The sequence below is a fragment of the Coccomyxa subellipsoidea genome (assembly GCF_000258705.1).
Source record: "Coccomyxa subellipsoidea C-169, whole genome shotgun sequence".
NCBI classification, from domain to species: Eukaryota; Viridiplantae; Chlorophyta; class Trebouxiophyceae; family Coccomyxaceae; genus Coccomyxa; species Coccomyxa subellipsoidea.
In genome coordinates, this window is record NW_005178032.1 from 1,180,195 (window position 1) to 1,196,365 (window position 16,171).

Below are 16,171 nucleotides of genomic sequence, written 5' to 3' on the forward strand. Positions count from 1 at the left end.
AAGGCATGGAATTTATGTATACCTGTCGTTGCTTCAAACAAGGCGTGGGTCCGCTGAAAACCCTGTGTCAACTCGCACAGCTGCTGACGCGAGTTTGAGCCGCACATGGGCTGCTGGATGGGTTGGCCGGAGAGCAATGACTCCAAGTACCTCTGGCGTGAGGGCGGTGAGCTTGCGCACCAGGCATACGCGAACGTGGCCAAGGCCATCTCGCAGTTTGAGCAGCTGTTCATGATCGCCAACCCGGGCAAGCCGGCTGCCAATGCGCGCCGCGTCTTAAGCGACAGCCCCAACGTGACTGTCGAGGAGATACCCATCAACGACGGCTGGACCCGCGACTGGGGCCCCTCCGTGAGTCCCCTTCACCCTCTGACCGCTTCACTTGGCTGGTACCTAGTGATATCAGGCGTCATGCAAAGTAAATGTCAGCGCATTGAATGGCCTCTTCTACCTGTCTGGCCTCAGCACAGCCTCTTTTACCTTTTCTAGACACTAGCAAGGAGCGCACATGGGGTGCCTGCCATTTCTGATTTGTTGATTATGAAGCATCTGTCAGTCAGTGCCCTGCTGACCCACGGCATGGATTGTGTTTGGATCTAAACCTCTCATTGTGATTGCTGTGCAGTGCTTTGCGCGTGACGTGGACGGCCACCGCGGGGTTGCGGGAGTGCACTGGGACTACGACTGCCACGGCGCCCCCAACAAGATCGCGCAGGGCCGCCCTGCTATGATGCCCAACTGGGACAAGAACGTTGCGGCCGGCCGCGCTCTGCTGACCACCAACGGGCTGCCGGTGTTCAAGGCACCTTTGCACCTGGAGGGCGGGTCGATTCACAGCGATGGGACGGGCACAATGGTGGTCACCGAGGAGTGCCTGCTCGACCCCAGCCGCAACCCCCACCTGGACAAGGCCGGCATTGAGAACGTGAGCTGCCCTTCTTGCCTCCTCTTCTGTATTTCACATGCTGCACTGCTGTAGATGCGAGCCCATGCTGCATTTGAGTACTCAAGCAGAGGCCCGTCCAAATTGTGTTGTTTGCAAAGGCTTTGGATCTGTACATGACATGAGTCATGCATTACTGCAGACCAGAGTGACAGTGCGTGCCAAATGAAACAAAAATGGTTGCACATGGCTGGAGTGACCGGAAGTGTCGGGCTAGGCAGATGTGGGGCTTTGTGACCAATTGGCAAGGGTGTTGTGCGCAGATCCTGAAGGAGTACCTGGGCCTGGAGAAGATCATCTGGCTGTGGCGCGGCATGGAGGGCGACACCGAGGTCGTCAACGGCCACGTGGACAACTTGTGCTGCTTCATCCGCCAGGGCCACGACGCCCTGGCCTGGAGCGACAACGTGGACGACCCTCGGGTGTGCGCCATGCTCAAGTCATGAGCAACTCCACGAAATGTGCTTTCATGCCCTCAAGTCAGGCAGGTTACGATTGTCCCATGTCGCATGTCTAGATCTGCCATTGGCCGTGCCCGCCAGGTGCAGTCTGTCAGTACCAGCATCCTTCTCTGTCATTCGCAGGGAGACATACAAGTTACTTGCTGGGCCTAGTACTGCCCCACGCAAATCCAGATTTGGCTTGGAAGTTGAATCATTACCCTGGGTGCTCTGGCATGCCAGCAATTCCATGAGGAAGCTTTATGGATCCAATAAAAGATGATTGCTCTGACATCTGCTGCAGGCCCTTTGCGATCTTGTAAATTATGTTTGCACTCCTGAGTTAAAGCAGATGGGGCCATCCTGTTGTCCAACTCGCTATGACTGACGATCATGGCCCATGACTCCGCAAGTGCACACACGCTATTGTAAGGAACTGCTAAAACAATTTGAAAACATATCGCAAGAGGACATATACAATTATGAAGAACACCATCTGCTTCCATTTTGGTCCAGCACCCCTGCAAACAGAAGGGGGAGCATGTCAGACAAAATCCCTGTAATTCAGGAAACCGCAAAGTTTTGAAACTGCTCGAACTACCTTACACAGCTAGACAGCAGGAGCTATTCTGACCCAAAACCTTGATTTCATCACCCTAGAGGAGTCTGATCAGTATCTGCAGTGACCACGGACGCTGCACCACATGTGTACAAATTACCTAATCGCGGTTGGATTGCACTGCATGGCAATCATGGCTGCAGGGTGCTCATGAAGGAGTGCTCACCCAGCAGGATCAGCTTGGCCGGCCCAAGGAAATTGCAAGCAGCCTGGAGAGTCCCGCATGACAGCACCCCGTGCATTGGCATTGATGACCTCTCCGTTTGCATCGATGATGACCAAGGCAGGAATGCCACTGATGCCAAATCGCTGTGCCGCTGCAGCAGCCTCTGCGCGGCTGTCAAAAGGCAGCGCCAGCCAGGGCATTGTTGCAAAGTACTCCTGGACAAGACATCAAATCCACGCACTCATCGGTGCTGCCGTTGAACATTTGTGGTGCTCGTGATGTACCGTATAAAGCTCTACTTGCAAAGCTAGACTGCTCTGCTGGATATTTAAGTTGGCAGGTGAAACATATAGAGCTCTGCAAGATGAAGATGCTTGCCTCAAACTGTTTGGGATTCTGATCTGACGAAATGAAGACAACCTCAAATCGCTTTCCAGTCCCTCTCACAGCAGCATACACCTCTTTCAATTTGGGTGTGAACTGGCGGCATGGTGGACACCTGCAATTGCAAAAGATCATTGTTCGCAAGTTCCCAGTATGTTTCAACATTAAGTGACGCTTGATCTGTGTGCAATTAGAACGATCGGCGTAATACACACCAATGCGCCGAGAAGTAAAGACCGACCACTGTGTCCTCCAAGCTTGTCAGTGGCACTGAGCTTTCGTGGCTCACGAGGAGGGGTCCAAGAAGCGACCTAAGATCAGTCTTAACACCTTCGTTCGTCATCTGCATAAGGGCTGATGCTTAGCGAATTGGGCGTATTTTGATCAGTCAATATGACACATCCGGCTGAAATGGCAGCATTAAACTCTTTTCCAAGTCCCTCACGATTCCCGAGGGCCTTCCTTGCTGCACTGTTTGACCCACGTGTGCAGATTTCGCACGTGCTTTACAGTCACGTGTTCAACAGTTGCCTGTATAGATCCAGATCACTGGCAGTGACCAACGGTACGAACTCATTCTCTCGACCTGACTTCCTCGGCCCAATACTGGGAAAAGTGCGATTTGCGGCGATGTAGAGTTTGTGAGCCTCCAGCATCCAGCAGGTGAACCGGGTTGGCTGCTCACGGTGACCACTTTCGAAGAATCTCGGGGCTTGCGGACGGCCATAATATTTTGATCGCGAGTGTAAAGAGCGTTGTTTAACCAGAGTGCGAATAGAATCGTCCTTAGCGGTGGCATCGGACGTGGTTTGCGGGGTTGGAAGAGCAAGAGAAAGCTATCAATTGTGCCGAACACACTCCAGGGTAAAACTTTACCTGCGTGGCTTCCATTTAGCTCTCAGCTCCTGAGGACCCATTGGAGTTTGTTATTCGTGTCTCACATATTTGAACAGAAGTTCTTTGTCTACTAATGAGTCTGACGATGCACTCTCCGGAAGGGCTGAGAGTTTGCATAGCAATGCCATCGGAGACTGATTGATGCTGGGGTTCCCAGCATTTTCTTGCCAGTTGCCTGGCATGAGGTCCCCTGATTTTATGCATTGAAACGTAGGTATTATCCACAACAATGGATCGGATGATGATCGTGCTTCTAAGTTGCATCCTGTTGGTCACGGGGAGCGAAGCAAGGAATGGTTTTGTGAGAGAACTCTTGCAGGTACGGTAACGGCTTTCCTCAGTCCTTCAGAAATTCAAATGGCACGTTGTTTGATTGTCCACAAAGACCGTGTTCTATAGAATTTTATGTACCTCTTACCTGTTCTTGCTACCCACTACAAGTGCGTAGCCGCCGCCTGGGCTTACTTCTTCAGGATTAGAGCTCAGTTCCATGGCAAACAATACTTTAGGGTAAGGTAGAGGTAAAGGGGTGCCTGCTCTGCAGACGGCGTATGGGGATAACGCAAGCAACAGCACCATTTCCGCAAGCAGCAGCACCACAAACTACTTTGCTCCACACTGGGGAGCCAGCTTCCAAGCCACGAATTACCCTCTCAACAATGGCGAATGGGCGCCAAGCAGCGCTCCTGCCAACAGCAGCGCCATCTTCTACATGGACACATCCAACGAGTGCGCAGCCCCTCTCTGCCCATTGTTATCTTCCTTTTCACGACATTTGTCTCCTGCTTCATGTCTTTATCGTTGTGTGAAGCGAACCTTGTCAGCGTTGGCTGAAGATGTGCTGCCTACAGAAAAGTCATTGATAGATGTGCTGATGGGGAAGTTGTGTGCTCTGCAGACTCAAGTACACAGTGAGGCTGCAGGCGCCCTTGCAGCCAGGGGATGCAGTAACGAGCGTGGTCCTGGCGGGCTCATACTCAAATGACACTGGGGACCGCCCAGTCCTTGCATACCTGTTCGGGCCCGATGCAAGCCTGGTAAGCACCCCTGCTTCTGTCACCCTACACTGTCAGCCTTGCTCAGACTTCGCACTTGAGCCCTGAAAAGGCCAGATAGGGCCCTGCTCATAAGATGGATGGGTCCTTTGCATCTGACATGATTGGATTCTGTGTTTGCAGCAAGCACCAGCGGCAGTGGCTGACGGCTCATCGCCGTGGGAGCTTGCCAGTGGCCTCTTGTACCCGGAGGACATCCTGGACGAGTCGCCATACCTTTTCATAGAAATCCCTGGGCGCTTGACCGGCAGCTACAGCGGCTACAATGTTGACCCCCTCTTTGTCATTGTAAGTCCCTTTGAAGCCATTTGTCATGGATCACTTTGCTGCTGCATAATACTCTGCAGGTCGGACAAACTTTGCAACTCAATCAGAAAAAAGTGTATGTCTGCGACTGACTCCAATTCAAATCTGCTGCAGGTGAACACACTCCAAACAAAGGAGGCATTCATTGCCGGGGTTGAGAACGGCCTGAAGCCTCTGAATGTAGCAGCTCTGAAGTTTGTGGACCAGGTCTGATCCTTCTTCAAAGCAGCTGCTTTGGGTAGCATCTTTGTCGTTTGCTGTGCATTTCTCACCTTACTGCGCCCAATCATGGGGAGATTCTTCTGCGACGCTCCAGACATGCTTATCGCTCCACTTGAGATGTGCAGCCCTCGAGAAGTGCGTCCTGACCCGAGGGACACTTGCTGGGCGCAGGACACGAGCATATTCAGGGACGCCAATGCTAACGTCACCTCGTCAAGCGGTGTCACCGCATCTGGCGGGAACGTGGTCACGAGCAGGGACCACGCGGATGCAGCTTCGCCGGCGGCCGCTCCTGCCGCCGCAGCCGGCCCGGCCGGCGCGGCGTCAGCCGTGGTGGGCTATGGGACCTCGACCTTCCACGTGGACCTGACGGCCTCGCCAGGCGTCTCCACCAACGCGACCGGGGTTGTGTACATCAACGTCAACCCTCAAGAGAACAGGTGCGCGCACATGCTCCCATGGGGATCAACTTGATGGTCAATCTGACCGGATCACACCGTGTTGTTTGCAGCGTCAGAGTGCCTTTTGCTGCCCTGCAGTCCCCTTTTCATTTGCAAAATTTTCACTAGTGTGATCTCCCCTTCGCACCTGCCTGCCCTGGCTGGGTGTTTCCGTTGCCATGGATCACACGTGTCTCCCTCCCTGCGATGTTATGTCGGGCTGACCTTCTCCTTTTGTCCTGTGCAGCTTACACTACAGGATCTTCCTGAGGGACCTCACGCCGTACGCGCTGGTGCGCAACATCAGCTGGATAGCCACTGACCAGGGCGGCCCCCGCGTGATCATGACCAAGAAGTTTGGCCTGCGCAACGGCCCCAACCCCAGCGGCGGCCTGGGAGTGCCCCCCGACGGCAAAATCTTTGCCCTCACCACGTGCGCTCTCTAGCAGCAAACCTAGATCCTTCCTCGCAGCGGAGCCACATTGCTTCATTTTGCAGCTCCACTCTGGTTTGCCAGAAATTTGACCACCTCAGGCCCACCAGCACCAAGCATGTGGCTCCTCTTGGACATATTAAACGCTGGTGTGCACTTTGCTCTTAACAATTGCCTTTGGACGCAGGCTGCGTGCTTGAGCCTCAAAGGAGGGAAAATTACATCTCCATGCCGCTGTAACTTGTGCCCCTTTGCACAGAGGAAACGAAGGGTCTGCATTGAAGCAATGCAACTCATGCTATCCTTGCAGTGATCTCATGGGGACAATTTGTGCTGCAGGGGCAATATCCCTGATGAGAATCTGCTGGGTGGCCTGGGCACAGACGACCTGGAGATGTACCGATACAAGAACATTGCACGCGCCCTGCGCTACAACGCACTCGTCGTGCGCCTCAACAGCGTGGTGCACCCTGAGGGCCTCCTGGAAGGCACCTCGCGCATCGGCCCTGCCTCCTCGGACTGGCCAGCCCCCAGCCTGTGATCAGAGTGTATCTGTCCACAAACACCGCCCTTCCACCGACTGGCATGTCCTCCACAGCGTCCTGCAGCACTTTTTGCTTTCACAAGCGGTACAGGGTGTGAGGGGCGTTTCCTTGTCACGTCCTTCCTCGTGATCGTAAAGGACATCACTCTAGGTGAGTCTGACCTATGCCTGGCGGCATGTGCAGCTGGATGTAGCTGATGATGGTCTCAGGATATATGAATATCACCAGAGGGGGGTTTTTTGTTCCAGATCGGCCTCTCTGTGGCCGAAGGATTGCTGCTGAGCGATCGCTGCAGAATGGTCTTCACAGGTGGCTCATGCGGCGAGCTGTTGTACAAGAAGCATGTGTTGTATGTGTGACAGTCTTGTAAGGGTGCTGGCCTGGGTTTGTTATCAAGCCAGGACCACAGTCCAGTGATGGCCGACCGACAGGGCCTCTCTTGCATGGGGCCAATCAGGAGGGCAGCAGACAGACAGACGCTGCTGTCCTGGAGTGTTAGGGATGCCGAGAAGACTGTGCAGTCTTTCGCTATCTCAAGGAAAGCTTGGAGATCTCCATGGTGGCACCTTTCATACTCAGGTGATGGGCGTGGTGCATGCGTTCCTCTCGCATTGGAGAGGGTGCAGACCTTACTAACTTAGGCCTATCACTTGAAGAACGTGTGAAATGAATATTCAGCTCTGTCTTATATTTGATCTTCCTTTTTGGGGTGGTTGTCTTCTCACTTCATTCAATGACTGCTCAGCTGGCTGGGCTTGTGGGGTTTTGTGAGGCGCTCTAGAGGCCTGTTTGACATGATGTTTGGCACCAACTTCAGGCTGTCCAGGCAGCCGTGCTTATTCAAATACATTTTACTTTTCAGATTGCACATATTAAACCAAAGCTGCTTTTAGGAGGTGACACATGACTGTGAATGGGGTTCCGGAACAGCCAAGCTGTAAATTTCCTTGCGAGATTAAATGTCTCATAAATATTCATACAGCTCGCGCAGTTGTGACACACATATTCAATTTGCAGTTGCGGATAGGCATACGTGCATGCGGGATATAGCAAGGACAGCATTGCATGGGACTAAGAAGAATTAATTGGCAATATTGTTTGTTGATTAATCCAAGTGCATTTGCCATGGGAATATTATGCAAATCACAATTATTCATGTCTGTATAGTGCATATCATGCCCTCATTGCAAAGACATGACTACCAGTTCCAGGCACATCTCAGAGAGACTCCATGTTGTCATTGAAGTACCTTTTGTCTTATTCAATTGGTCTGAAGAAACCATGCCCATCCCTTACACTTGCGAGCAGCTCTCAGATGCAGGTTCACATGCTACAAAGTCAAACATGCAAGCACTCAGGTCAGTGACTGCAGCTGCCCCACCAGCGTTTTGGCCAATAGCGCAGATCACACCTTCTCAGTGTCCGGCTGACAAATTCTGCAGACAGTCAAATGCGACTGTGGCCTGCTCCATGCAGTCATGAAGCATCCTGAGCACTCAACCCAGCTTCGTTGTGGTGCTGCAGCCAGCTTCTCAGCTGTCCACATGGCTTGCTCTTCTCTGCTGATAATAAACTCATGGAAGCACTGCGCCTTTTTGATCAGGCCTCCTATTGAGCCGAGAATCGCCCTAAGTCAGGCCCTCCTGGGCGTACCCTGGCGCCTCCATCTGTCCCAATCTTAGCAAAGCCAACGGAGCTGTTCAGCCTAGTCCTGAGGGGCCTCAACGGCTTGATAGAAAAAAGAAGACAACAGCATGACGTGTTCTCACACGCTAGGCGTGGAGCTACTGCTGGTGCTGATGCAGTTCTGGGTCTGGTACACGTAGGTGCCCAGCTGCTCGGCAGGTCCCGGGAAGCCGCCGGAAGTCAGCAGCAGCTTCCCGTTGGCCGACAGCTTGAGCGTGTTGCCAAAGTCCTCGCATGTGCGCTGCGTGGAGACGTACTGGTTGTTGGGGCACACCATCGACGTCTGGGGGGTCACCGTCAGCCCATTGGAGCCCTTTGCCTGCGCACAGTGAAATAACACTAGCCTCACGTAGCCACACATGTATGCACTTATGCTGGTCATTTGATGCCCCTGGGCCGGGAGATCATTGTACTGCTGCTGCATGATGTTCACTTGCAAGGCAGCCCTTTTTCCTCTCATCTCTGGCGCTCGCACTGCCTTCTGCATATCTCTTTCTGTAAATTGGAGACCAACGATCTGAAGTGCGGCTGTGCCCCCTGCCAAAGTGCTGCAGAGGCTCACAGAGCAACTGCACTTGATGGTGGTGGGCTACTTGAAGTTTCTAACAAACTCGAACAAGGACTTTTCATGCACATTCAGGCATGCCCACGCAAGGTGGGGTTGCAAATGTACACTAGACACGCACCAGCTTGAAGGTGTAGATGTGGCCCCCAATGTCGCTGGTGTTGCCATTGCTAGGTGCTTGGCTGAAGGAACGCGGGTAGGGCAGGGGAGCATGCACCACCACCAGCTGCCCATCGCCAGACACAGACACCTGCATGTCCCACAACACCTCACATAACTGATCCATACACATGCCGTTCATCTTCTTGCAACAACACAGGCTTCCCCGGTCACCAGAGCGGCTGCATGGAGGGCCCCAGATTACACATTCTGCCGCATCTGCACAAACAAGGTTGCCCGCACATAGGCATCCACATTACAATGCAGCGATTAAACGCATCGACAACCTTCTGTAACAAGGTGCATGGAGGCGTGCCTGCTGGCCGAAACGGCTGTTCTCAGGGGCACCGGCGGGCGCTGTAAGGTTTGCGCGCTCCACGTAGGCATTGTTCTCCAGCGTGTACACCTTCACAAACCTGGGGCTCGTGGTGGTGTCAGGTGCGCCTATCGCCAGCACCGACCCATCCGCCGACACATCTGCAACAAGAAAATACCTGGCCCCTTGAGTTCAATTTGTTTCTTTTCATTTCATTTACACTCTGCTTGTTTGGTAGACACCCCGCCCCTTCAACTCAGCTTGTTTGTCTTACTTATCAGCCTGCTTGCTTTGTGGGAAAACCCTCTGTTTTCCGCGGGTGCTGCACATTAGGAGGCAGTGCTTACCCCATTTGCATGGGAAAATCATGCACACGCACTCAACAGCATGCTGCAACAAGGTACACATATGTATAAAAAAGACTCCTAAGTCAAGTGTTGAAACAGACTGATCCTGCATGAAGCTTTACAGAGGACTCATGCAGGACTAGAGACCTGTCTTCGAGGGCCAGTCAAGGTCAGGAAAACATGTCACCGATGTCAGCGCCAAAGCCGGTGGCGGCGGAGGTGTTGCCCTGGAGAGTCTGCACGAGCTTGTAGGACTGGTTGTTGTCCTGCAGCGCGTACACAAACACCTGCCCGCTGGTGACGTAGCCCGGCATCGCTCCAAAGATGCCGCACGACTGCGGCCCGGAGACGGCCAGCGGATCCGACACCACCAGCCACTTGCCCGTGTCCGACACCGTCACCTGCGCGCACATGCCGGCATCAAGCCGCAGCATTCCCCCATGTGCCGCCCCGCCAGGCTGTCCTTCTCAAGATTGTTTCTTTGTTATTACATGCTGTTCCTGCCAAAAGGTGCATCTGCAGACAAGCTGCAGGGATAGGCTGCCACATATCCTAGCCCTTGTTATACTCTCAAGAGCCAACCAACCGTGGGCACGGTGCTCAGGACATCTTCTCAGAATATCCACACTAATATACCGTCTGGCATAAGGATCAAAGCACAGTTGTGGCCTCTTGAGGTGTCCTGCTCAGGGCATTCGCAACATCTGCCCCATCTGGCACTCTTACTATTGCGCAGTGTGATATAGGGAGTTGTGCACATGCCACACCTTGCGTCCAAAGTCGGTGTTGTTTGCGCCTCCCGGCGCAGGCAGCGTCTGGGCCAGCTTCCATCCCTTGCCATCCTCGCTTTGCTGTGGAAACCACCCCAATGTCTCAGCTATTACTTCCACAGCCATCTAATACAATCAGAGAGAGCTGTGCCTGCGGAGGCCCCTTTCCTCAGTAGTGAGTAGGATCCGCTGCGCTGTCGTTATTCGACATTTGCTGTCATCGAAAGTGGGACATGCATGCACGAACCTGGGCCTAGTCAGATGCCGCGGAGACTGTAAGCCACACCTTGTACACGAAGACAGAGGCGTTGCCGTAGAGGGCGGCAAGCTGTGGTGTGGGCTGGGGGGCCACGGGGGAGGCGACATAGACAAACTCCCCTGCCTGGGTGGCGGCCAGCCCGCCGCTGGCAAAGAAGGGGTTCTTGCTGTCAGAAGGCGGCATGAAGGGCTGGTCAGTGACTGAGTAGCCCCGGGTCGCCCCTGGCAGCTCCGGCAGCTTGTAGACATACACCTTCGCCAGCACAGCGATCAGGCATGCATGCTCCTTTATAGACATGCAGATGATAAATGTATGCCAGACTTTCCCTGCAGCTTGTCAGCAGATGCACCTTGCACACCGCCAGCATGCGATAATGACAAGCTAGCTGCTGTGGCAGCGCAAGGGCATGCATGCATGGCATAGAGGGCGCGCATGGGATCGGCAGCTACCTTGCCGTCGATGGCTCGGTCCTGGCCTCCATAGAGCGCCCCTGGCAGCACGCTACCTGCTGCTCCCACCAGGATGACCGAGGCGTCGCCAGAGAGGGCATAGGAGGAGCCCCACCTCAAGCCCGACAGGGGTGCTGAGTCCTGCACCACACCATAGCATGTGATCAGAAACGCTCGCGCAACAATCGACCCTTGAACTCTAAGCGGCCGGAAACGCAGTGGCTCACAGACGATGCCAGCTAACGCCCTTCAAAGACAGAGTGGGGGCTGCAGAGATGTGCCATGCACTGTACAATAGCGTGTGTCATGGCAGGTGAGGGCTGCAGCACCTTGATGGTCTGGGGGCAGGAATTGTACTGGCTGACGGAGGTGTAGAAGGAGTAGAGGTAGGCGGAGGCGGTCTGGCTGCCGGATGCAGGGCTGCCGCTTAGCAGCGCCACGCTGCCATCGGACGCCAGCGCAATCCCCCTGCCGCCCGCTCCCTGGCCAGGGGTGTTTGGCGAAAGTGCCTGCACCCAGCAGGCCGCTCCCCTCAGCATAAGAAGCAGATCGCTCCTGTCAGAATGGATGCAAGACACATGACCCCCCTCACTCGGCCATGTACGGTGCGTTTTACACCAGATTATGCAGCGCCCACACCAAGCTGGCTAGAAAGGAACGAAGAACTTCCTTCCAAACCTTCTGATGAGCAACGAGCTCTGCACTTCCCTGTATTCAGAAGATGATATGATGGATGAAGATCAAGAATGAAGGACTGCTGGCGTCACCTGTGAGTACTGGAAGACGCAGCTGCCATTGGCTGCAGCACCTTGGGATGGGGCGGGAGCTGCGGCCGGTGGCGAACTGGGTGAGTTGTTGGGTGAACCACTTGGGGAGCTGCCTGGAGAATAAGTGGGTGAACTACTGGGGGAGCTGCTTGGGCTAGAACTCGGCGAACTACTGGGTGAACCACTGGGCGAGCTGCTGGGAGAGGGCGACTGGGCAGCTGCAATGGCAAGCAACACCTGCACACAGGGCGCCTCGTTCAAATTTGCCTGGAGAATGGCCACACTCTGCAAATATCTTTCTGAGGACACTTTGCGTATGGCCATCCATGCAAGAGCCTCCTCTGATAGATATGTCTGGGTCTATTGGAAAGGCAGTCCCAGAGTCCGAACTCTGCATATCTATGAACATGAGGCACATCCTGGTGTTTCCTGAGCTTCTCCAGAAGTGCAGGGAAGGTGAAGCCCCACCCAAGCCAGTATGATGTGCTGCTTCCAGAAGCCTCCTAATCTCCATCGCCTTAGATGTGTGTTGCTTCTGCCCATCTGAAGGTCTGCTTGTTTCGTGTCCAGTGGCGTCTATGCGGAGAAGTCGAAGGCCTTCTTCAGGCACACTAAGAATGAGAAGTCGCTCACCAAGCAGAATCCTGCTGCAAGGCAAGCACAAAATAGCACATGGGGATAAAACGATATGTCATTAGTACGGACTGTCAGAAGTAACACTATAAAAGCTGCTTTCAAAACAAGAAAACATGGCAAGCCTTGGGAAATACACGGAGTGATAACATTGCAGCCCAACTTCACTGAACAATTGCTCTGAAGAGGTCTCAAACATCAAAAGATGGGACTTTTGGCTATCATCATCGCAGTGACCTTACTCTGTGGGATGTAGATCGGAGTGATCCCGAATGGGAGAAACGGACGTCCGACAGACGGGACCACCAGGGTAGCAGCTGGTCGTGATCGTCGATGAATCGATGTGAGACAATTTGGACGTTCACAGAACAGAAGTAGTTCCCAAGCAATGATTCCTAATGAATCTCCCTCCTGCTCTGTTGGCCAGGACCAGTCGCTGATGCCCTTGTCAGCTGGACGACAAGAGCCGCGAGTGTCGAACAGTGTGGAAAGTAAATTGTGCTCGGGCACTTTTGGGCAGATCAGGCCGAGATCGTATGTCAGATGCAGAGTTGAATCGACAGCTGGGCCTTAGGTGGTCGCATTAGCAACCCCACGACAAAGCATGACTAAAGCGACTTGCCAAACTTGGCGTGGATATCTCCAGCTGCAGATCCTCCTGAAGCTACAGGAGCGTCCACCTTCCGTACTGTGTTGCCCATAATAATAATAATAATAATATTCTGTATGAGTGGCGAACCCAGAGCCCAGAGGGCCATAGGGCATACACAGGTCCGTCTGCAGCCGGAACCCGGGGCCGATATGCACAGGCTTGCAGCCTTGTCAACTCGCAAATGCACCCTTGCAGCCTACATGTCTACACCCCCTTCTTACACGAATGCTGAGGGGCCGTCCCTAGCAAACCGCTCGAAACTTCGGGACGGATTTCGACAGCAACGATGCGGGTGTCTCAGGAGCGGCCGCATCGCCGAATGTACCCGAAAATCGATCCGAAAAAAGTCCCAGTGTTTTTCCTGGGGATCGAACCTGAGACCGTGGCGTAGATATCGTTTCATCTACCCCTTAGCTGTCGGTCGGTCGGTTGCCCATGCGTTTTACCAATGCCCCTGGTAGTGTGACAGGTGCAACTCCTCCAATACAGTCGTAAGGTCACTGCATGCCCACGATGAACTACAAAAAAATCAACTACAACAAAATGTGTCCGCCCCCGGCCGGGCCCGGCCGCTCCCGGGGCCATCATCATGATCCCTCTGGCATGGGACTCCATGTAGCTACTACAGTAAGTAGTAACGCGGGCACATCCCTATGACACGTAATTGTGCCATGCATGCTCCGCGACGGCTGCCATCATGGTAAATGATGATCATGCATATATATGCCTGTGACAGCCTGACAGCTGAGCTTACTTGAGCCGGCTAGCAGAGGACTTGCCAAGTCAGACTCCCTAAGTGTGCATTGCGCAAATACTGAGGTCGTGACCATCATGATGAAGGCACTCCGCGTCTGGACAGACAGCAATGTCACACTCACACATGCAGTGCTGTTATCACTCACGGTAAAGTTCAAGTTGCAGCAACACCATCTGACAAAACGCAATTGACAGTCTCCGCGCATGCAATGTGCTCATTGTAGCGTTTTGCGGACAATTCATCAGGTGCCAGCTGTTTGAAAATATCCATTCCACCTAGAGAAGTGAGTGTACAGCGCCATAGTCCTATGGCTTCTGGCTCTATCTGCGCTAATTATAGTACATGTGTAATTTGATGTACAATGGCGACGATCACATGTCATGCATGCCTTGCTTGGCTCCACTATCAGGACCGCGTCCCAGGAGAGGATAGACCCAACTTCAAGCTGACATCCATCCTCCTCCGCTTCAGCAGGAGCGCTGCCTTGTCTAGAGTACTTTTGCCCTTCACGCCCCCTCTGACAGCTGATTTGTTGCCTGTCCCCAGTCCACTCGCTGCTGACCCCCTGCCATTGCTGCCTGCCCTGAGAAGATGGGCTGATCCTTGATAGCCTGCCGCCTGTGTTTCCTGCTCGCATGCACACAATTCCTGCCTCAGCCCAGTTTTCTGGGAAATCTGAAAGGCCATACCAGTGCGGAAGGCTTAAGGAGTTCCAATATAAATACAACAGCTTCAGCACAGGCCAAATGCATACCTGTTGTTTGCAAATGCGCTGGCATCCCCAAATGACACAAGCGCTGCTGCTTCTGCGTCTGCACCTGAAGCTGGCAGCAGCCGCACTGCATCTGGCAACCCCAGCTGCTTCCGCTGCTCGTCCCTCCTCTTCTCCTCTTTCCTTGCACCCCTACACCAGAATTTTTTTAGATTTACTTGTCAGCTCCATGGATATAATCAAGGCGTCTCACAGGATCTCAAGGCACTTGATTCCTGCAATGATCCAAGGGCAGCTGAGCAAATGATCCTCCTGAAAAGGCAAATTGGCGAGAGGCAAACCTGAGCTGACGCCGCAGGGCCTTATTGATGCTGTAGTCATCCTTAGTCTTTGCCTCGCTGTCTTCCAGCAGCTCGGACAGTCTGTCTGCACCTTCGCGGCCGCGCCTACTGTCCTCCACCCGCCGCTCCAGCTTGGAAAACGGGTCATCTTTGGCCTGTGCCTCCTCAGAGTCCGGAAGCTCATGCGTCTCTGCATCCTGCGCTGTGTACGTCTCCGCCTGCATGACACAAGTTAATAGTCAGACAAGTTTCTCCTTCCCAGAGCACCTCAGACTGCGCTTACTCGACCAAGGGCTGCAGGCCTCTAAGCAATCACAATCCCTGGTTCCGGGTCAAAAAGATCAGTGCAGAGTATGCAACATCTACAGTGCAAGTGGATCTTGGTGACTTGCCTTCCGTCTCGCGCCGGCCACCACGATGTACTCATGGTTCTTGGGATCCGTTTGCACTTCGATGTGCTCGCTGCAGCAGGGTGCCGTCATGGAGAAGCTCCATATCTTGGTGGAGAAGTAGTTCCCGATCTGCTTCTTCTCAGCGTTGAAGCGCACGCCCTTGCCGATCAGGTGACCGCAGCCGTTGCACCACACATTGAAAGGCATCTCAAAGCGGATCACCAGGATGCCCTGGTCGAGCTTCTTTGCGCGCTCCCTCAGCGGGTGCTGGCCCTGAAACTGCAGTGCACAGGGAACACAGAGGGTGAGAGCTGTGCTGATAACGGACAAGTCATGGGTAGCTAATCAGCTGCACACAATTCTCCAACAACATCTCACCTTGTTCAGGCCCCCCTTGGAGGGATCCCATTCTGGAGGGTAATAGAAGTTGTCTGCACGAGCTGCTGCAAGCGTACTCATGTCGGCAACAGCTGATCAGCCTCTTGCCGAACCTTTCTAGACACAACGTAGTGCAGTGATGTCCACAATCATGGCTGAATGGCTAGCTAGACGATGCTGCAGAAGCGGTATGTTCACAAACTTCCAGAGTTATTCTGCGATATTTGGGCCTTTCTCACACATTCTCAAGACGATTTCAGGTGCCTCTTGATAATGGTGGACTTTCAAAAGAAGGTGTGGCTCTGTAACCACTGCACGGCTACGTGCAGCCCAGATTTGGTGATGCAAAGTTCTGCAGTCCTTCCTCTACGACCAGGATGAAACGCCAAGCACAGTGCCTGACCACTGGATCCTTTCTTTTCTCCCGTAACACCACTAGAACTGAGAAAAGAAGTCAGATTTTTGCGTATGCGTTCGTTTCTGAGCATCTCGAGCTCGTTGGTAACCGCGTAGTCACCCGCAGGGTCGTCTCGGAAGG

The 16,171-nt window shown here is 53.6% G+C and overlaps 4 protein-coding genes across 4 annotated transcripts; 1 reads left to right on the forward strand and 3 right to left on the reverse strand.

The window, feature by feature from the left end:
- Positions 1–117: 117 nt before the first annotated feature.
- Positions 118–7,407, forward strand: COCSUDRAFT_66758 (hypothetical protein; the record flags this gene model as incomplete). Its single annotated transcript, XM_005646442.1, has 10 exons — positions 118–351; positions 626–925; positions 1,207–1,365; positions 3,994–4,178; positions 4,348–4,486; positions 4,628–4,792; positions 4,925–5,017; positions 5,204–5,472; positions 5,720–5,905; positions 6,245–7,407. The coding sequence occupies 10 exons, from the start codon at positions 118–120 to the stop codon at positions 6,444–6,446; spliced, it is 1,932 nt and encodes a 643-aa protein (XP_005646499.1). The 3' UTR covers positions 6,447–7,407.
- COCSUDRAFT_83485 (hypothetical protein) lies at positions 2,547–2,859 on the reverse strand (the record flags this gene model as incomplete). Its single annotated transcript, XM_005646581.1, has 2 exons — positions 2,547–2,667; positions 2,768–2,859. Coding segments are annotated over 2 exons (213 nt in total), but the record flags the coding sequence as incomplete, so codon positions are not given.
- An 808-nt stretch (positions 7,408–8,215) lies between the features above and the next one.
- On the reverse strand, positions 8,216–13,159 carry COCSUDRAFT_66759 (hypothetical protein; the record flags this gene model as incomplete). The annotated part of the gene is made up of 11 exons (XM_005646443.1): positions 8,216–8,455; positions 8,823–8,951; positions 9,066–9,079; positions 9,209–9,337; positions 9,711–9,924; positions 10,291–10,374; positions 10,580–10,804; positions 11,002–11,142; positions 11,331–11,510; positions 11,769–12,005; positions 13,082–13,159. 11 exons carry the CDS (start codon positions 13,157–13,159, stop codon positions 8,216–8,218), a joined length of 1,671 nt encoding a protein of 556 aa, XP_005646500.1.
- A 752-nt stretch (positions 13,160–13,911) lies between these two features.
- Positions 13,912–16,089, reverse strand: COCSUDRAFT_66760 (DUF572-domain-containing protein). The gene is made up of 5 exons (XM_005646444.1): positions 15,634–16,089; positions 15,256–15,534; positions 14,864–15,081; positions 14,565–14,714; positions 13,912–14,437 (listed from the first exon to the last, which is right to left on the reverse strand). Exons 1-5 carry the CDS (start codon positions 15,712–15,714, stop codon positions 14,317–14,319), a joined length of 849 nt encoding a protein of 282 aa, XP_005646501.1. The 5' UTR covers positions 15,715–16,089; the 3' UTR covers positions 13,912–14,316.
- Between the last annotated feature and the right edge of the window lie 82 nt (positions 16,090–16,171).